This window comes from Paramormyrops kingsleyae, chromosome 8 (assembly GCF_048594095.1).
Source record: "Paramormyrops kingsleyae isolate MSU_618 chromosome 8, PKINGS_0.4, whole genome shotgun sequence".
Lineage (NCBI taxonomy): Eukaryota > Metazoa > Chordata > Actinopteri > Osteoglossiformes > Mormyridae > Paramormyrops > Paramormyrops kingsleyae.
This window is the reverse complement of record NC_132804.1, coordinates 13,251,482-13,271,695: the sequence shown is the minus strand read 5'-3', so window position 1 is coordinate 13,271,695 and position 20,214 is coordinate 13,251,482. Positions and strand designations below refer to the sequence as shown.

Below are 20,214 nucleotides of genomic sequence, written 5' to 3'. Positions count from 1 at the left end.
TGGTAAAAGTATAAGAATTTGTTTTGCAATATCATAACAAAATGTGCTCATAGGACATCTTAGACCATCTTACGTAACCATAGTGCCTCAGGTATTTAAAATTGCATATTCCTCTACTACACGGCAAAGTTGAAAGTAAAGCTGGTCAGGTCTTGTTCAGTAAATGCTTTTCCATGAATCATGTGTTTACATGCTCTGGCATACAGAAGGAAATTACTCAGCTAGTCTATAGCTTTCTTTCTTCACGGGCTCTTCCTGCAAGTCACCTAAAAGAGCCCATGGAGTACCATAAGGAGAAAGAGCGTTCTGATAACAATGCTGGGAGAAACAAGACTTTTGTGCCTCCTGCACTCCACCTTGGATCTGAGCATTCAGTCTTGTGGCTCCAGGGCTTTAGGTTTCATTTTCTTGGGCATTTCACACAAACAAGGAGAGCATGTCCGTACCTGTTGTACACTGTACTCAAGGCAAAGATATTTACAAAGAGAAACCTTGCTTTGCAACTCCTTTTCACCCTTCTTATTCATTAACATTATAATAGAGATTTGTGACACCCATCAAATTCAAGAATTAAGATCAATGAGCTTCTCTGTGTTATTGTCCTCTGAATATTACAGCTGCAGGCATGTATATCCAGTCTCCATGAAATCAGGAAGTACCTCTGAACAGGATCATTTCCCTGCTGCTCTGACACAAGCATCCATATCTCAAACGGCACAAAATGCCTATTTGCACCAACTAGTCTAAATGAAGAATGAAAAAGGATATTTTTCAAAAGAGTACTGATATTTTTGGATGGAATGTTTAGCTTACCGGAGTTCCAGCAGACACCCTGGAAAATCCAGACGTCAGAATTGTTTGTTCTTTGAAGTTCAGCTTTCCCTATCTACTCCCAGTGAGCCTGGGAGTGTTGGAGGAGGGCTCACACGATACCTGGGCAGGTAAGTGGGAGGGCCATAGCTTTGTTGACTCCCAGAATTGTCAGCCAGTTGTCTAGGAGACGGGGGTTGTTATGCAGATCGGGCCTCTCCATGTTTGTTTTGTGTTGAGCTATATCCCAGTGTTCGTTTGCTGTTGTTAGAGCCTCAATTATTATATGTTCTTTAATCTATAATGCAACATATGTCTGTTGGAAACACCTTCAACAATCAGTTTAGAAGTGAACAACGCAATAGAATTTATGCACCAAATTCATTCAACCACCTACAGAAAAATGCCATAAAAAATAACCAACCAAACATGATCAAGGCAAAATAAATGTCTGGGAGGATCATGTTTATTTTGATATAGCTATAAAAATGTGGTACTATTTTACAATATGACTGTATTTATTTTCAATATAGCTGTACATGGATAATTCTACAATAACTTCACCACAGATGGTTTTTGGCCCACAAAAATTAGAATATGCGTGTTATTTAAAATAGACCACAAAAGTGTATAAAATAAAAAAAAGAATTATCCCTGCTATGCCATATGTATGAAACAGTTTTGGGTCTTTTTAGTAATAGTGTTCATTAATGTGTGAAATAGAAATACTACATTAATATAATCTACTGAAGTGTGAAATCCACAGAGACTTAAATTGCCTGACAAAGGCCCTGTTGTTTCTGGTGAAATGAAATGCGTTTTTGCACACTTTTGTAGTTTATGGTTCAGTGTTCCTTAACAAGGCCCAACAGCTCTTAAGCTACATACACTCAGATGAGGTCATTGGTGTGTAATGCCATTCATCAAATTTGATGTAACCGCCACAATGGACTTAGACCTCGCTTGCTTCTCTAGCAGAATCAAAGTGGGAATGCACATCTACAATCCGGCTGCAGTTCAGAACCATGTGAGTTTTTCATGGTTCTTATCCGCAATATCCATCTGCGAGCCTATGAATGCGAGGTTTTTCTTTCCCTCCTTTAGACTGGAGCTTGACTTCACTGGTGCTTCGGACTCCGGTGGCTGAAAAGGAAAGACACAAAACAGACTTGAGCCAAATGCCGTATGACAATATGTCAGGTTCTGATATTCTTTATTTTGCAGACTGTACCGTGGAGCAGTCATCACAGCTGCTAAAGCAGAATAAATCACTCTTCCTAACAAACAGATCAGGCCGGATTGTTCTCTGCTTGCAGCCACCTAGTGGAGGGGGTACATGAATGTATGGTAATAATTATAGTGTTTGGCATGTCATAGTAACATCGAGGTTAAAATAAAGTTTTATTAAGAAGGCATTTAAAATGAAAATCCGTAGGAGTGCTAGCAGGAAAGGAGGATCATGGGAAATGCGATATCCATTACCTGTGACACTGCTGACCAGCAGTCCTATGATGATGGTCGCCAATGTCCCCACAGGACAGAAGTAAAGATAGGACAGTGAGTACCAGCTGTCTGCTAAGGCTGGTCTGCTGCTGCAATAGTAAAATTGGTTAACTGCAAAACGAATATCATTCAGCTATTCTAGTAAGGCATAGTTTGGTGAGCTATGAGAGTCCATAATAGGATGACCCAGATACAAGCTGTGAATGGCCAAGGTATTTCAAATATTTATAACCAGGACAAGACATCAAAGCCCTTTAGCATCTGAAAGTGATTGTTGTCTATCTCTGAATTTGAACTGAACAAAAAAGTGAGGGGAAAAAAGCACATTTACAGCAACCATAACATCTTATTTTTATAGCCTTAGATTCTTGGTGCACTGTGAGATACTGAGTCACATTTTCTGTGACTTAACATCTGTGATTAGAGATCCGTGTGCTCACAGCGTTTTTGTCTCACCTTCTGACCTGTTATCAATAAGCTCTGTTCCCTGTAGAGATTGTTGGTATACCCTTGAGCAATGCACTTCACCTGCTGTGCCTACTGTAGCTGTAAATGTCCAGTTTGATGAATGGGTCATACTGCAACATACTAGGCTCTGGTGAGGATTATGGGTGTAGGGGCTTACTTAGGAATCGTTGGAATCAATGTTTGTGTGCTGCTCCAGGGTGACATGGTGGTGAAGTTCTGAGTATTGTTGTAAATGCACCCCTCTGTGCTCAGAGGAAGTGGTCTGGTCTTCTCTGGCAGAGGAGGGTACATCTGGGCCCCAATACCCACCCACAGTGTCAGCAAAAGGCCTGTAATCATTCCCACAAGTCCTCCCTAAACAGGACAGAAATGCTTTCTGATTAAGCAGAAATTAACGAAATAACACATGATAACACAAGCCAGATTTACTTATACGATATTCAGGGTGAACAGCATTAATAGCATAATAAAAATATATTTCACAGATTTTATTAAAAACTTCTTGTACAATAGTTAAATATATTACAGTTGTAAGAATGACAACAAAACTGCCCACATGGACAGCAGTAGGTATAAATGGAATACTTACAGATGAGTTTGCACAGCGGAAAAACATTCCAAGCACATAAAGTCCCAGCAATGGTCCGCTGATCATCCCAAAAACGGACAGGGCTGCCTGTGTGATTAAATAATGGAATGTTTGACATTTGATTGGTCATGACAGATGTTAACCAGCAGAGGGCATGATTGCATTCCATTTGTACAGGAGACTCAAAAAGTATTCACTCCTTTTTTCACATATTTTGTTATGTAGCAGCCATGCTGTAATCTGGAGTTTTTGAATGAATTTAAAATCAAATCTGCAAATAATACAAAAGGCAAACAATTTTGTATAATTTCTGTACGTGTCTTAAAATATTTTTGTAAATGTATCAAAAATAAGATACATCAGTAGTATTCAGACTTTACTCAGTACCGTAATCGGTTGAAGCACCCTTTGTAGTAATTCCAGCTACAAGCCTGGCACAGGTGGATTTGGGGATCTTTTACCCATTCTTATTTGCAGAACCTCAGATGCTAGTTTCAGGTCTCTCCAGAAATATTTGATTGGATTTAACTCCAATAGAGAGCCACTTCAACCACCACCACAGTTTGTCACCCTGGATGATGCACCAGCAGCCATTCTGCACCAGTACAGTCACCACCAGCTACGGTGGTAAAGGGGCAGGAGAGAATTCACCAGTTAGATATAGGGGTTGATTGATTGGAGGCCAGTGGTCTGTACTACGAAGCGGGGTTACTGGCTTATCGGGGTAACATCGGATTTTAGGTAGTCTGGGCAAAATGTAAGTGAACGAATATGAAGTCCATTTAAACTGTGGTATCTTAAATCCAACAAGTTACCCCCGATAAGCCAATAACCCCACTTTGTAGTACAGGCCACAGATTTCATAGGGCCACAGCGGGCAGTTGTGGCCAGGACCACCCCTACTCTTTCACAAAGATGCCCAGGGATCCTTTATGACCTCAGAGTGTCAGGACCTCAGTTTTATGTCTCATCCAAAGGATGGGGCCATTTTCAGAGCACAGTGTCTCTGTCGCTGCCCTGGGATCCACACAGACCACAGGATGGATTAACCTGTTGACCACACCAACACCTCTTTCATCTTTCCTAATTGGTCTCCCATCCATGTACTTGCCAAGCCCAAATCTGCTTAGGTTCAGACGGATTATCTAGTCTGAACTGCAGGTGCAACGTCTGCTGTGGAATAGCATTCAGCTGCCCACTACGTTGCAGAGATGGGTGTCCTTCTGGCAGGTACTCCCATCTTCTCTGAAATCTTCCCATCTTCACCAAAATCTTCTGGAGTTCTGTCAAAGTGATCTTCAGGTTTTGCGTCACCTTTCTGCCTCTAGCCCTACCTTTCTACCCCTTTTGCTGTTTGGTTGGGTAGCCATCTCAAGAAAGTGTCTTGATGATTCCAAATGTCTCCCCTTTAAGAATGTTAGAAGCCACTGTGTTCTTCAGAGCCTTTAAAACTGCAAAAAAAAAATTCAACACCCTTCTCCAACTTTGTGCATCCACACAATCCTGTTTTAGATGTTTGCAGACAATTCCTTTGATCTAATGTTTTTCCTTTTTTCTCCTGGCAAGCACTTTCAGCTGTGGGGCCTTATATAGCTAGATGTGTGTCTTTTCAGATCATGTCCAATCAACCAAATTTACCACTGGTGAACTTTGATCAAGTTGTAGAAACATCTTAAGGATGATCAATGGAAAAAGGATGCATGTCATAGCAAATTCCTGAATAATTGCTGAATGTATATGTGATACATCAGTATTTTTTTCTTATATTTAATACATTTACAACAATTTGTACAAACTTGCTTTTGCTTTTTGATTATGGTGCATTGAACAGATTTATGATTTCAAGTATGAATTTAATCCATATTAGAATATGGCTGCTGCATAACAAAATGTGGAAAAAATAAAGAGGCCTGCATACTTTTAATGAATGCACTGTAGATAATAACGTCATTTGCATGCGTGTGGTAGTTGTTCTGTGATAAAGCATAAAGTTATTAGCTTAACAATATAAAATTAAATATTAATTATCACAACTGAATGAGAATAAAAATTATACAGACCAGAATTACAGGTATAGGCACCTTGAAAACATGATTTCTTTATTCATTTTGAAAATTTCCAAATATACCTGCAGAATGCTTCCCATTTGAGATGCCACAGCTGCCATCCCGATACAGACTGCTCCGAAGACCACACCTGGAAATGCAGAGCGCTTCAGCAGAGTGCTTACCAGCCAATTACGCTGGAAGACACGTAATGCAAGAAACTACATCTACCAACAGACAAACTTCCTTCTTGTAAAACACCTGTATTTACTATTTACTTGCTAATTTATGCATGTAAACTTTATAAACTCATCACGCTGTAAAAGCGTAAAATTATATGCCAGTTTTTCCTTCCATTACTTTAATTTCATTTTAGAAAATGATGACATTTCCTGTAATTCATTTCATCTGCATGTTTCAGGTGTTTTGGCAACAACCAATAGTCTTGTTAAAGTGCCTAGCTAAAAGATACTACAATTACATGTCCAGCTGCATAATGGCTAGAACTTAAAAGTATGACATGATTGTATATAGCAAATTCAATTGTCACGTAATTATTGGTTATACCACATTCTGAACCATGTCTTCCATAGTCAATTAACCAAATTAAATCACAAGACACACTCACTGAGGCCCATGTTAAGCAGAGAAGCCTGCTTCTCAGTCATGCTGGTCCACAGGGGCTTGACAAAGTCCTCCATAGTAACGGCGACCAGGGCATTGATGCTGGATGACACGGTGCTAATGGGAAGGGAGATACCGATAAGTGTTACATCAAATGACATTTTCCGGTTTAGGACTGCTGACTTTTTACCACACAAAATGTTTTATTTCTTGGAATTTTTATTTCTTTTTTATTTGTTGTGCAACAGTTCTGAAAATAAAGTTAAAATCATTTTACAGGTGAGTTATTTATAGACTATGCCAGGTGTAACAAAAATCAGTTTTTACCAGAATATACAATGCCCATTCATACTGAAAAAAGGATTCAATTCACTTGGTTTTACTTAAATTATGTTGACATAAAATTGTAAATGTATTAGTTTTTATTAGCGCTGCACGATATATTGTTTTGGCATCGTGATCACGATGTATGCAGGTGCAATAGTCACATCGCTGGACGTCAATTAACGCAAATGTCAAGTAACGCAAATTAAATTAAGCGGCGTGAAGAACGCTTTTTTACTTTGGTGATATAAAAAAGTTCGTTTAAGTGTGTGAAACAATGGTCCTTTGTTGGTGATAATTATTTAGCACAAGTTTTATTTATTGCAATGTATATTTATTTTTAAGTTGTATTTGTCATACGCGGAGCAGGGAAGCAGGCGCAGGGAGTCGGGTAAACGAGAGATTTAGTAAGGAATCACACACTCAGGTAACATACAGCGACGCCAAAACGTTAATGACCGGACTGGGGAAATATACTCTAACGTGGGCTTAAATACACAACAGCAATGAACGTGACTCGAAACAGCCTGTAACACCGGGATTCCGCACGGGGTAGATGAGGGGGCGTGATCCTGAACAATAAATAGCAAAAAATGTGGTACAGACTAATATCCATGACACACTATCCTTGATGATGGTGGGCTTCTAAAAATTATGCCTAGTAAAAATCTTAATATTAAATGAGCAAAATTATTTGATTGGTTCTTCTTTCACAAGTCACAGTGTAAAAGCAATGATGCCTCCATCCATTACATCTGCTCCAGGGTAAATGCATTCCTACAGCCACTAGAGGAGCTCTCACCTTCTCTCAGCATTGACAAATAATGTTACACAATCTACCAACCAATTAATTAAGTTAAATTGGACATGGGAAAATTTTGTGAGATTAATACAACTATGTTCTGTTCTGTTGAATGCATCAACTTAAAAAAGGTTTCATTTTCAAAAACACTCATTCCAGTTGTGTGGAACCACTGTACATGATTCAATTGGTTTCATTGAAAGCAACTTTTTTTCAGTTTAGCTTTTTCAACGATTTTCCTACAGTTGTAACAGTAAGACGTATCATTCAAAGTAAAATGGAAGACAAGGAAACAGTAAACTGATAAAAGTTTAAGTTGATAAAGTATTTTCACTGGTGTTCGTTGAAGAGAACACAAAATTATAACAGAATCCTTATGCCTTTCTGAACATGAGTATATTTGAAAGTAATATACAAAGAACTTTACTACACAGTGTTTAGAGGTATGAAAACAGAAAATTCAACCTTTCTGCATCGTTACTTTGCCCATAACGGTTTTGATTTATCATGGGATTGACCTAAGAAATTAAATGAAAGCCACGGACAGCACATGAAGGCCAGCAGGCACACAAAAAGTTTAATAACTCATAAATGCATAAAATATATGTGCTGGTTTGGAGGGCAGCAAGGGTGTTTATGGCAGCCTCTCAAGTGATATCTCGCAGTGATCTTTGTATCTCCTGTTATTCCTTCATTTTGCAAACCAAAGCGACCAAGGGAACCAAAAGATTGTCTGTGTTTTTCAGATCATGGGTGGTTTGCGCCCACCCCCCCCTTAACCCCTACAAAGTGGACTATAAGTACTGTTACACAAGCTCGATCCAGCCAACAATAGACCAAATAGCTTACTTCTTTTGCAGGAAATGTTATGAAGGCTATAATTCAGTCCAAAGTTGCAAAAGAGCTTGTTAAACAATAACTTTTGTAGAGACCAAGAGTATGAATTTATAAAAATCAGGTAACTCGTTGGATTTTCTACAACTTACTATAAATGTTTAAGTTCACTTAAATGATTGATCCGAAATCTGATTCTGATCTAAATGGGCAGATATAAAATTATCATTCTATAATGGAAGAATGTTCTAGAAAAACCAGTGTATTCGGTGGTGTGCTGTAGACTTGGGGACTTTCAGGCATACGAACGAAGAGGACTATAAGTCCAAATTGATTGGGCTCCTGTTTCCTGTCCGCAACATAATTTTTTTTTCTGTGCGCCAATTCCACCTAGTACGACTTCTGGCCGCTACTCTCGCCATGCAGCAGCGTAGCGTGCGTACTCCCAGCATCCTAGTTCTTAGTACTGTACTTGCATATACCCTTAAAATGATGTTGAATAACAACTTACGAACATTTCAAGTCGCGAACGGCTGTTCGGAACGTATCTCATTCATAAGTAGAGGAGTGTCTGTATTTATTTTATTATCTCTCTGATACCTCCATATCCACATCATGTCCCTGTGAAATCTGTGGGCTTCTAAAAATTATGCCTAGTAAAAAGGTGTGCATCTCACCTAAGAGTGCCACTGTATGCAGCTGCCACAAACAGCCCAGGAACTCCAGGGAACTCTGACAAAATGTCCATCACCAAGTATGGCAACATCTGGTTGACACAAACACAGAAGCATGACTTTTTGTATGAATCTGGACTAACAGTAGACAAGAAACTTCGAATGAACCTGAAAACTGTACAACAATCTTTTACATTAGTCAAAATGCACAATTCAATTGATCAAGACCTAACGTAGGCTCTTATTGGCAAGTACCTGGTCAAGAGCCCCAACATCTTTGTTGGTGATTGGGTCACAGTCTTTGTAAATGGAATACATAGTGAGGCCAGAGAAGACTGCCAAACTCACAGTGACCCACAGGCTCACCATGTTTATATACAGAGAGCTGGCGGAGAAAAAGTAAGAAGGTGCATTAAATCAGCAGGTCATGTCTCACTACCTCGGCCTTCCATGGCTTCCAGGACCAACCACGAAGGAGTTTGACGATGTCATTATGCTTACCGCAAGTGACATACTCACAGCTTGGCATGGGTGACGGTGCGACATGAGATGTAGCGTTGCACCTGCGACTGGTTGATGGCATAGATTGACGTCCACATCAAACTCCCGCCCACGACAATGGTCCAGAACGTGTGCCGCCTCAAAGGGTCAGGACTAAAGCTGCATTGAAGCAACATTTCAGTTCGCAAATTAATTTGGCTTTGAAAGGCTGTGTTTTTTTTTTGTCTTGAGCAAATCCATGCCAGAAGTAGCATTTTCTATGAATTTTTGCAAGTGGCAATTTTCTTTATGGGTATGATCTACTCAATCATACTGCAGGTGTACCAGACAACTTTGCCGGGTTTTATGGGTGTGTGTCTCCTTTTTGTGCTGACACTTACTCAAACGCATTGAGTCTTTCCCCTTGACGGGCATCATCCCAGATCTTAGTCAGACCCTCCTGGAGGATGGCTCCCCGGACAATGACAGCCACAAAACCAGCCAGCATGACGACCATCTGGAACACGTCTGTCCAAATGACTGCTTTAAGGCCACCCTGGTGGCGGGGGGGGTCACAACAGAAACAGCAGTACAGAAAACAGACATTGTTATCCCATATGCAACCTGCTTTAGCCAGCTACATATCAAAATGGCTGGACGTGCATCACAATAGAGTGTCACAGAAAGATTATAAGTAGGTGTACATGTGTAAGTTGTATGTCTGTGGGTATTTGCAATATATCATCGTGTTGCTGAGGTTTTAACTCTTTTTTTTTTCTAAGCATGGTCACACCAGGGTCAGTTACACTCCACCCTTCCCATGTGCAGCTAATGCAGTATTTAAACTTATCTGAGCAAAATTATGTGTGCAGCACCACCAAAGACCTGAACCCAGTTAAACAAGAATTTCCCAAATGGTTCCACTGACCAATGTGCAGTAAATGATACACACGACGCCCGTGGCCACCAGTACGCCCCAGAGGTCAAGCCCTGTGACTGGAATAAAAAAATATATACCAGAGACATTATTTCCTGCAGCACACATGTTCAAAAAAACGAACAGCCCGTGTTGCTGTTAGCTGTGGCATATATCCAGCTGTCTGCGTAGGTGAAATCAGTTAAATCATAAACCATCGCCTTCTATCAACATTCACTCCTGCAGATAACATTTGTAATCTGATAATTAGACAACATTAGACAATGATTTAATTTTCCTAGTCTGGAAGAGATTGGCCTGATAATGATTGACATAAATAAATATGATAAAGTACTCTGTTAATCAAGACTCACTCTGGTTTAATGCGAGGGCAGGGGCATAGATAACCATCCCTGTGTACAAAGCCTGTTAGGTGAGATGGTAGCCATTAGATGATTGGATATAAATGCTAACTGATGAAACATGCAACAGGCCTATGAGCACTTCTTGTGTAATATCATGCTTTCTGAATACACTCAATCACTTGAGAAAAAGAAAACAGGACATCTTTTTGGATGGTACTGTAAGCATTCTATGTAAGAGAGTTTTATAAAGTTAATGATAAATGAAAATGGCTGTGGGGTAAAAAAGGAACACGTTATCTATAAATTCTGAGGGAAATAATCTTTTACAGGCAGCAATTAAGAAGACAAAGAGATGTTTTCCGTGATTTTTTAAAATAGTTATTGCCCAAGCTTCATATCAGATCACAAAATGTGAATGCTCGCATTTTAATGTACTTACGGTCTGTGTGATGTACATGCTGGTTCCTATGACCCGTATCACTTTATTGAAGCGCATCTCTAAGTACTGCCAAAGAAAGATTTTTATTTATAAATAAAAATAAAATGTTAAAAATTTGACAATGTAAATTTCTTAACATGCCCATAATTATATTTCTTTTTCAACATAATTTTAAGTTTATGAAATTGACAAAAAAAAAATCTCACTATATCAAAGCTTTCGAAATTAATTTCAAATTAATGCATTTTTAACCTTCTAATATTAGTTTTCCTACAAAACAGTGAACAGCTACACCCTCATCCATTGGTCCCCTTCTAGCTGCCGTTGTTGGATACAGCCCCACACCCTGAAGGGAAATGCCACTTGCTGGGTATAAGACTGATTTTATAAAGTGTTGGGGGAGAAACTTCATTTTGGATGCATAGCTTAATATGAGCAGAATATATAGAGGAGTGCAACTGTACCTTGCATAGCAACACATAAGGCTGACTAATCAATAACCAGTTGCCCTCATACTTAACCGGGCAACTATTGATTATAACTCCAAAAAGAATGTAGAAATTTTAATCTTAATAACTGAGTAACTCAAGGTAGTAGAATAAGTAATCCTACAATACCTAAATTATTTTTAAATTGATAACTGGAATAAATAAATACAATAATGTATAAATCCCATAACCTCCAGAGACCCCACCCATTCATTTATGTCCATTGTAATGGACATTTTGTTTTTGCATCTATCTTTTCACTGATGTAAGGAAACATATTTATTTCTGTTGTACACTAAAGAGGACATGTTGTGAAATTAAAAATAAAAATAAATTTGAAAAAATCTAAATTGTAAGATGTCTTATTTCCTCCAAAGACAAATAACCTACAATCGAAGGACACTTGGGTCTCAGGAGGATATAAAAGATTGTAGAGAATTCTTTTTTTTTTTCATTTATAATTTAACACATTTTTCTGTAGTGTATAAACAGTGACCAGCTCATTGCTGAAAAAATATTAAATTAAAAGAATGTATTGGTGGTATATTTATTTGTTTTAAAAACACAGACTTTAAAAACCATGTTTGATTTTCGATGTCCAGCTTTCTGAAATAGCATATGATGATTAATTTAATTTATATCATTTATCTTCGATTACATTACCTTTGTGTAATTTGAAATCTTGGGGAATCTTAAATTCATAGTAATATAAACTTAATAACAGTGTTGGGCATTTCCAGTCCAGAAGCTACAAATACAGCCCAAGATTTTGCTTCTACCAACCATTGCGTGACTGTGACTCTTTACGCTTAACCAGTTGGTAGAAACAATATCTTGGTCTGGATTTGCAGCTTCTGGACTGGAAATGCCCAACACAGCTTAATAAAAATGAATGAAACATTTCCCATGTAGGGTGCGTGTGCTGTCAGCTCAGGGAACACTACATTTACAGTATAGATCTGCGGAGTTCCTTAGAATTTTTTTGGAAGAGTCAATAGTTTCTGCATGCAAATAAAGAAACCATTATAATATATGATGTAAAACTTTAACACCATATAATGAATATTGTGGTGTCCTTTTTGCTTAGCTGATTTGGCCATACAATAATGAAGAGAATTCGTAACCTTCAAAACTGTGCCGCTCCTCCTAATTACTCACCTCATACGCGCTGGTGATCCCTAAACGATAGAATAAGGGGACGAAGATCTCGGCGCTGACGGTGGACATGATGGCGTATGAGAAGCCGAAAAGCCAAAAGGGTGTCCCATACAAGTAGGCCTCTGCCGGGGTACCAATCACGGTGATGCCCGACATGAAGCTGGCGGTCAATGACATAGACACTGGCACGGCGCTCATCTGCCTCCCTCCAAGCAGGAACTCCTGGCTGCTGTTGTCCCTACGGCTTCGGATGGCCTGGAAGAGACCGATTCCCGCTGCCCCCAGGACAATTCCGGCAAACACCACATAGTCCCACACAGAGAAGGGGGCCACAGGGCCCCCAGTGCCTACCATGGTCGTCAAAGTTCAAGGACCGGCGACTGTAAACTGCACCTGCAAACTGTCGCTCTGCAGTCGCACCTCATGCTTACATATGTCCTGAAAGGTCAAGGAGTCACAGTCCAAACTACAATGTTTAGTATTCCCGCATTACGATTTGCTTCTTACTTTCTCCTGTTGACACTGGATCCTTTCCAGCCTCTGATTCCGTAGTGTCTCGATAAACGTTTAACCTTTATAGATAACCAGACAATACGTTTTACGTTGCTACGAGGAATTCAGATTCACACTTGACTATGCTGTAGAGTTTCCATCCATTCCAGGTTGTGTTAGTTTTACCCACTATTGCAGATTACTGCTTGGTGTAAATCAGAAACCTAACCAATACCTCGAACTTTACAAATACACTGTGTTCTTAAGCTGTTACAATTGTTGCTAAGTGTAAGAGCAGCAGTGAATGATTGCACCACAAAAGATTAGCCATCCTGAAACACCGACATGACTGAAGGTAGCTACTTCGATGTTTTTACCTGGTTTTCAAGCAAAGTAACCAATTTCTCCACCTATTGCTCCTGCTCTGCTTACATGACATGCTTCTTGCAATGATTTCCACATTTCCCAGGCTGACCTAAGTTCATTTCACAAGTTGGGGAGGCCAGCTAATTATGTCCACTTACAGGAGCTTCCCTAAGCCCCAGAAACTCAGGGATCAGAGATTAAATCACTCTTCTGCTGATGGTTGGCTGAGATGTTTTTCTTAGCCACAAACATGAGAACCTAATGTTTGTAGAGGGACAGTTAATGATTTCAATGGGTCACTCACAGTTTCCATCCATCGCTGGATTGGTTTCCCATAAATTCTATGAAAATAGATGAGTGTAGCATCTGAGAACACCAAATATCCATGTGATTAACTCAAAGGGATTACTGGTAAGTAGGCGCTTTCCTGGGAGATAAAGCCAGAAAGGATCTATGACATCATGAAACCACACTTTCTTCCTTGGATGAAAAATTAACTTCACTGATGCTGGAAATTTTATTGAGGAGCAGGTATTCACTGTTGACTTTTCTGGCAAGTTAACATTTAGACAAAGACTTAGGTAATATATAACTATTACATTAATATTTTGAAATATTCCATGATCTTTCAAATAGCGGTCGTTCCTCTGTATGCATGGGGGATGTGCTCCAGAACCCCCATCGGATACCAAAATCCGCAGATGCTCGAGTTCCTTATACAAAATAGTGTATCATTTGCATATAACCTACACACATCATCCTGTAGCCTATACTTTAAGTCATCTCTAAATTATTTATAATACCTAATGTAAATAGTGGTTATGCTGTATTGTTGGAATAATAGCAAGGGAAAGTATTTGTTCAATATAGACACAAGCATTGTAGTACAAACAAAAACTATATTTATAAATAGAAAAGCTTCAGTAGGGTACGCCTACACATCACTTATTTCATGTGGATTCAGTGTAGTGCTTGATGCAAGGCAAATTCAAGTTTTGTAACTTTAAGATTTTTTAAAGATAATTCTTGAGGAGCAGCATAGTGGTGCAGTGATTAGCATTGCTGCTTGACCCCTCTAGGACCTGGGTTTGAGTCTCCACCATGGTTCCATGTGTGTGGAGTTTACACATTCACCCAGTGTTGTTATGGGATTCCCATGTCCAAAAATGTGCTGAGGTTAACTGGGATTGCTCATAGGTGTGTGTGAATGGTATATGAGTGTGTCCTCTGATGGGAAAGGCTCTGGGCCCCTGTTACCTTGAATAGGACAAGTGGTTACAGAAAATTGATGGATATTGGTTGAATCCACAGATATGGAAGACCCACTGTATTTCAACAGATTGACCATTCCAGTCAGATTTGTATAGGGCTTTCTAACATGTATGGGAATATTGATGCTTTTAGAGACTGCATATTGTAGGAGATCGATGACTGAAAACAGACTACAAGACTTCCACCTCATGTGGAGGCATTATGCCAAAATAAAAGATTCGGTAATATTGTAGTGACTTAAAGATGTTCCTGTAGTATAGCATGACATGGTTAAAGCTTTCATCATCATCATCATCAGAAATTGCTATGAATTAAAATCTATTTTCAGATTAAAGAACTTTGTAATACTTTTTCTTTCTATTAGAGTTTCACATGTATTTTGTGTCATCCCAAAGCTATAAAATGCCTTTGAGGTAGTCACAAGACCTTTGTACAATACCCATGAAACTGAAGAAAACTTTTAAAACCGATAGCATTTTTCTGGCGTGAGTTGTTTCATTTTGGATACTGTTTGCATTGTGATGCTTTTTTTTCTGCTCATGCAGTTATGCTCACAATTTTTAGGAGTTTATTGAGTCACGATTATATTCCCACACTTGACAAGAATCAGTAACGCAACCTACTTGCAAAACTCAATGTCAAGCAATCTTAATCTAGACAATCATTTCATATATGGCAATCTGCTCCTGTGCTGCATTTCACTCTCCCATCGTTTACGCAGGAAGCTGGTATGTACAGATGATCAACATCCATAAAGATGTCTCTCCTCTTTCACTGGGTTGGAAGATAGGAAGCTTATGGATTAAGAGGGATTTGACATCATGTATAAAGGACTGGAGGACTTTTGCCCTACAGTCTTAGACTTGTTCATTGCAGCCAGGTAAGTAATTTTCTACCAGCAATGGAAGGAGGACATTTAAATCAACACATTTTCACCTTGATTTTACACTGCTGCACTTTTTGCCACTTTTGTAACCGTGTAATGATTACTGAATTATAAAGGGTAGAATGAAATGGTTAACTAGCAAATATCAAAAATGACATGCAGTTAATTGTGGGCTAAACGGCCATGAAATTGGGTTATCATTTAAGAGTGTTGTAAACTGTACTATTAAAGGAGGTGTGTTACCAAATAGCTTGTAATTGTGATCAGTGACCTTTGTGTGTTGCGTGTTGAGAGCATCTGTGTATCACGGACGAGGGAACAGAATGATCACTTTCTGTTGCTTTGCAGAGTGTGGTTCCCATATCAGCCAGTAGGTGTCAGCAGGTTGGATCTTATCATGATGGGCAGCATCGCTGTGATCGTGTGCGGGCTCCTATGCGTGCTATGCGGCCAAGCCCTGGCCCTGTGTGTCCTGACTGACTACACTCTCTATGTGGAAAAGCCTGGCTGTGATTACTGCATGGCCGTCAATACCACCATCTGTATGGGGCTCTGCTACTCATGGGTAAGAGCATCACCAAACTTTCCAGCGACTCAAAACAAAGCAGATCTATAGCTGCAACATGAACTCTGTGAATAAAATAAAACATGTTTGAGCAATGTTTCTGATTATGTCAGCATTTATTCCTGTACAGAGCGTTTACTAATGTTAATTATTTCATCTATCATGAAATAATTTTTTTCTTATTAGGATTCTGGGGAATAATAAAGTGCTTATCCTTGTAATGTTTACAGAGGCTTAGGTATAGAAGATCAAGTTTCTCTTTTTCTCAGCTGAGTTTCATAAACTGACAATAGTTCGGTAACACACAGTGAAGCATAATAAATATTATATACCTTTCTATATATTATATGGCAGGGTTAGTGTTTGGACTCCAGTCTACTACATGTCTTCCCATAAATACCATTTGTGTCCTCCTGAACCCAGATAATTTCTAACATTTTCTTTTACTGCTGCTTGTAGAGAGAAAAGAAAACGAAAGGACACAGGGTAGGAAAACAAATATCACAGAAGTTAAGAAATTGCTCCTCCTGCGAAAAACATTCTATTTGGAGACATAAAATAACTTAAGTCATAAATATCCAGATGCATAAATGTATGTACCTATGACACATGTCACATTCTTTTCATAAAAACAAAAAAAAAAGGTGGACAAAGCGCGATGAAAGCAGGGGGCGTGGTGGTTAAGAATGAATTGAAAAAGAAAGGCATAGCAGTGACTGTTGCCTTGTTCCTGGGCAGGACACCAACATGGTCGGGCCAGTGGGGAAACGGCATCTGACCCAGAGGGGCTGCACTTACCGCTCGGTGGAGTACCGTACTGCTGTGCTGCCTGGCTGCCGCCCGCACGTCAACCCGCACTTCACCTACCCGGCGGCACTGGGCTGCCACTGCAGTAACTGCAACACCGACAGCCACGAATGTGCCCACAAGGGTGGCTCTGATGACAGAGCCCAGTGCACTAAACCGCTGAGCTATATTTACCCATACCCAGGACAGAGCAACCACGTCCCGTCCCTTTAAGAGGTGAAATCCCACCTGGGCGTTCTTTCCCTGCTTTGTTTTTACCTGTTACTCCATTCTAATGTAGACAGAACGATGATAATGTCTTCTAACTGTATCTGCCTGGGCCTTAGCATCTTGAAGCTGATTGCGTTGGACTTGCGTGTGGCTACATTCCGAAACACGCCCGCAGTGGTAATCCGTGTGACCGGATGATTTGTGTGGTGAAACTGGATGGATTAAATGCTTTTCCCAGCTCACACTCTTTCCAGTCTCATTAGCCTGCACTTGAATAACACTGGCCAGTGAAACACCAGGCTCATTGTGTAGCATAGTGCCATTCTCTACACGTGACTGGATGCACTATGTAAGCAGCTGTGGTCATCAGACAGACTGCCCACGTGATGACAGCATGCCACCCTATGGCTGGGCATACAATTCACTTCGTCTTAGCTCAGTCAGTTCCAGTAACACCTTCCCCCATTTCCCCCATGAGTCAAATGAACAATTCAGTTAGCCTTAAATAATGTACTGCAGGATTGATTTAGTTCCTGGTGCACAGTCTAAGACTACTGCAAAATAGCAAACTATATATTTTCCTGGTTATCTTCTTTTACATGCTCAGAAAATATTTCGATGTTTATATATATTTTTAAAAGCAATTTCATCGAGCATGCTTTTATTAAAATAAGGTGCCACAGTTCTTTTTTTCAGTCTTAAGCAGAAACATTCATGAATAATATTATTGCTCAAGCATTTGATTCAGCATGCTTCTGGTACCACTGCCTTTGCCCCCCTCCCACCCCAATTCTCAGTGGAAAATAACTGATGGGGGATATGTGTGCTAAGAGACAGAATACGGGTCAAGGAAGAAACAGCTGCTAGCTATTTATGGAACTCCAGCTCAGTGGGAAGACTTGAACACATGACCAAAATGACCGACCACTTATTTTTGTTTCTGTCAGTTACTAGAGGTGTTGTCTGTGCTGATTCATTACACTGACGGAAGATTTCCTTTGGTAGCTCCCCTTCAGGGCGATGGAGGGAAGGCATCATGAAATTAATCAGTCATCCTGACAGGACAGTAAAATAAAGTTGCACCCAGATGAGTAACTGGTTTCAGATCTCTGCTCCACATCGATCTCTGCCTTACCAGAAAGGGACTGGCCATTCCAAGCATTCCTCTGTGAATCCAGAAAGCCAGCCCTATAACTGGGGAGAGTGTTACCAGGAAAAAAAATCTAAATCTATATATACTTCTTGGTTTGTATTATTGTTATCACAATATATTTATATAGCTAAAATTATTATTTTAATTTATTTTTACTATACCAACATCAACCCCCTAGAACCGCCGTAGCCCTTTCCTGTTAAATAAAACCATCAAAGTTAAGTTATTTGTATTAGTGCTTTGGAAATTACATTTGGAATCACTGTGACCTGAAATACATGCTATCTCTCAGACATTGTCGATATTTTAACATCGAAGTTAGTATTGTGTTAAACATACCATGCACACGAGTTTAAGGGGGAAAAAAAAACTTGTATTCTTGTATTTCCGGTTTTGTTGACACCCAAAAAACAAGCAGAAACACACACCAACACTTTTTCTCAGGTTTGTTAATAGTCAGTCTTAATTTTGACTTTAATTACGTTAAAATGATTGATCTGTAACTGGATCTACATGTACAATTTAAATGTTTTTGGGCAGCATGAGCATTATTTAACTGCAAATATACTGATACAACTGAGTATGTATATTGTAGATTTATGTTATTTGTATAAACGTTTTTTTTTATCATGTCTGCTGATTGTGCTGGAAGAAACGGCAAGGGAAAGATACTGAACCTGAACTCTATACAAATTATTGACCTCTGACGTAAAACGCGATAAGGTCTTTAAGACACTTGGAATTCAGTTTCCTAAATATACAGACAGCTGTGTAGTGTACGTGGGGCAAGCTATTGTTTCCATTGTTGTGTATTCTATTAAAACATTTCCCCCCTAAATGAAATCACAAACGTTTCTAAACTGAACACTATTAGGAACTAAACTAAACAACTATCTTTTTAACGATAGCTTAAGCTGACCTGGGATCAATAAAGCTTATCATATCTTATCATATAGGCTTTATGAAGCGTATATAGAGTGCGTGACGGTGGATACGGGGCATGGGAATGACATTGTAATAAAGAATTCAAAACTCGTTGATGTTTGCGGTGTACGGGTTTTATTTTAAATTACGTTTTCTCTCCTGAGATTTTTTATCTAGTTATTGAAAAGCAAACGATGTCAGGGTTTGAATTTTATCCACTTCCGGGCTGTATCCACTTCCTAGTTAACGAATGCTTTGCATCGCGGCTCTCTTCTCTCAACCGGAGAAGGAAGAAATAGGTGATGGCATTTTGGAGGAAGAATCACACTTCAATGCAACATTAAAAGATAAAGATCGCTGTTGGGAAACGTTCAAGGACCAACCTGTTTTGCCTTTTATTTCCTCCATTTACAAAAGCCTAATTTGCATTTTATGCAAGCAGTAATTTTAACTCTTACAGAACAGAAAGAGCCATTCTTAACACACAAGTCAAAAATATAACAACCCCCACACTAACTAATTCTAATAACTAATAACTAACTCATGTAACAGTTTTAGATGGCTTCACGTAGATGGGTCAACGTGCAAGTGGTTCTAACGTGTATTCAAACAGTGTATTGTCTAATAACAAAGTTATTACTGTTGCAGGCTACACTCGTGGTGACTCAGTTGTATTCTAAATTCATTATTGTTTGGGGATTTATTTTATCGAGTATCCAATTCGTAACAGAAAACACAGTCTTAATATTCGTATATTAAAGAAGCTTTAAGTCACGCAAAACATTCTGGTCGCTAAATATTCTCACCCCCAGATTTTTTTTTTCACAAGTGTGAAAATGGTTAAAGCACAAATAGCTTCTTTATATACAAAATATGGAGGCATGCGGGTCCTTGCCCTGCCCTCGGGTAAGGAATGTTGGCATATAACCTTGACCCTCAAAATTACATTCAGAGCAAATGATTGACACTTGCTGAAAGTTAGTAATGAACTTATGTCACTTACATGCTAATGTGGATCCT

General features: G+C 39.3%; 4 protein-coding genes across 7 annotated transcripts in view; 2 read left to right on the top strand and 2 right to left on the bottom strand.

Moving 5' to 3' along the window:
- LOC111857072 (uncharacterized) overlaps positions 1-927 on the bottom strand; it is a 5,690-nt gene extending 4,763 nt beyond the window's left edge. The window contains exon 1 of the mRNA XM_023837567.2: positions 814-927. The gene's annotated coding sequence lies outside the window, so the exon portion shown is untranslated. The remainder of the gene's footprint in view (positions 1-813) is intronic.
- sycp1 (synaptonemal complex protein 1) overlaps positions 1-5,751 on the top strand; it is a 21,975-nt gene extending 16,224 nt beyond the window's left edge. Inside the window, exon 36 of the transcript XR_002841291.2 lies at positions 5,505-5,751. The gene's annotated coding sequence lies outside the window, so the exon portion shown is untranslated. The remainder of the gene's footprint in view (positions 1-5,504) is intronic.
- Positions 809-17,315, top strand: tshba (thyroid stimulating hormone subunit beta a). The gene is made up of 4 exons (XM_023837568.2): positions 809-941; positions 15,371-15,529; positions 15,884-16,100; positions 16,839-17,315. Exons 2-4 carry the CDS (start codon positions 15,471-15,473, stop codon positions 17,118-17,120), a joined length of 558 nt encoding a protein of 185 aa, XP_023693336.1. The 5' UTR covers positions 809-941; positions 15,371-15,470; the 3' UTR covers positions 17,121-17,315.
- Positions 1,244-20,214, bottom strand: slc5a8l (solute carrier family 5 member 8, like). Of its 4 annotated transcripts, none has more exons than XM_023837561.2 (16): positions 20,198-20,214; positions 12,520-13,091; positions 10,874-10,939; positions 10,444-10,495; positions 10,082-10,149; positions 9,555-9,709; positions 9,193-9,333; positions 8,929-9,058; positions 8,677-8,765; positions 6,044-6,156; positions 5,499-5,566; positions 3,371-3,457; positions 2,939-3,135; positions 2,293-2,402; positions 2,042-2,130; positions 1,244-1,953 (listed from the first exon to the last, which is right to left on the bottom strand). In XM_023837561.2, exons 2-16 carry the CDS (start codon positions 12,871-12,873, stop codon positions 1,828-1,830), a joined length of 1,845 nt encoding a protein of 614 aa, XP_023693329.1. In that variant the 5' UTR covers positions 12,874-13,091; positions 20,198-20,214; the 3' UTR covers positions 1,244-1,827. The 4 variants fall into 4 exon arrangements, 3 of the variants coding, with proteins under 3 accessions (XP_023693329.1, XP_023693331.1, XP_023693332.1); XM_023837563.2 differs by lacking the exon at positions 20,198-20,214 and adding an exon at positions 13,389-15,419; XR_002841292.2 differs by lacking the exon at positions 20,198-20,214 and having other exon boundaries at positions 2,293-2,316; positions 12,520-15,419.

Bases quoted from the DNA above. Each gene is read 5' to 3' on its own strand.
- slc5a8l (XM_023837561.2), bottom strand. From the start codon at position 12,873: ATGGTAGGCACTGGGGGCCCTGTGGCCCCCTTCTCTGTGTGGGACTAT. The intron at 6,157-8,676 runs GTGAGATGCACA...CCTTCCCATTAG, and splicing joins GCATACAGTGGCACTCTTAG to CACCGTGTCATCCAGCATCA. The intron at 5,567-6,043 runs GTGAGTGTGTCT...CTGCATTTCCAG, and splicing joins TCTGCTTAACATGGGCCTCA to GTGTGGTCTTCGGAGCAGTC.
- tshba (XM_023837568.2), top strand. From the start codon at position 15,471: ATGTATAAAGGACTGGAGGACTTTTGCCCTACAGTCTTAGACTTGTTC. The intron at 15,530-15,883 runs GTAAGTAATTTT...GTTGCTTTGCAG, and splicing joins GACTTGTTCATTGCAGCCAG to AGTGTGGTTCCCATATCAGC. The intron at 16,101-16,838 runs GTAAGAGCATCA...GTTCCTGGGCAG, and splicing joins TGGGGCTCTGCTACTCATGG to GACACCAACATGGTCGGGCC.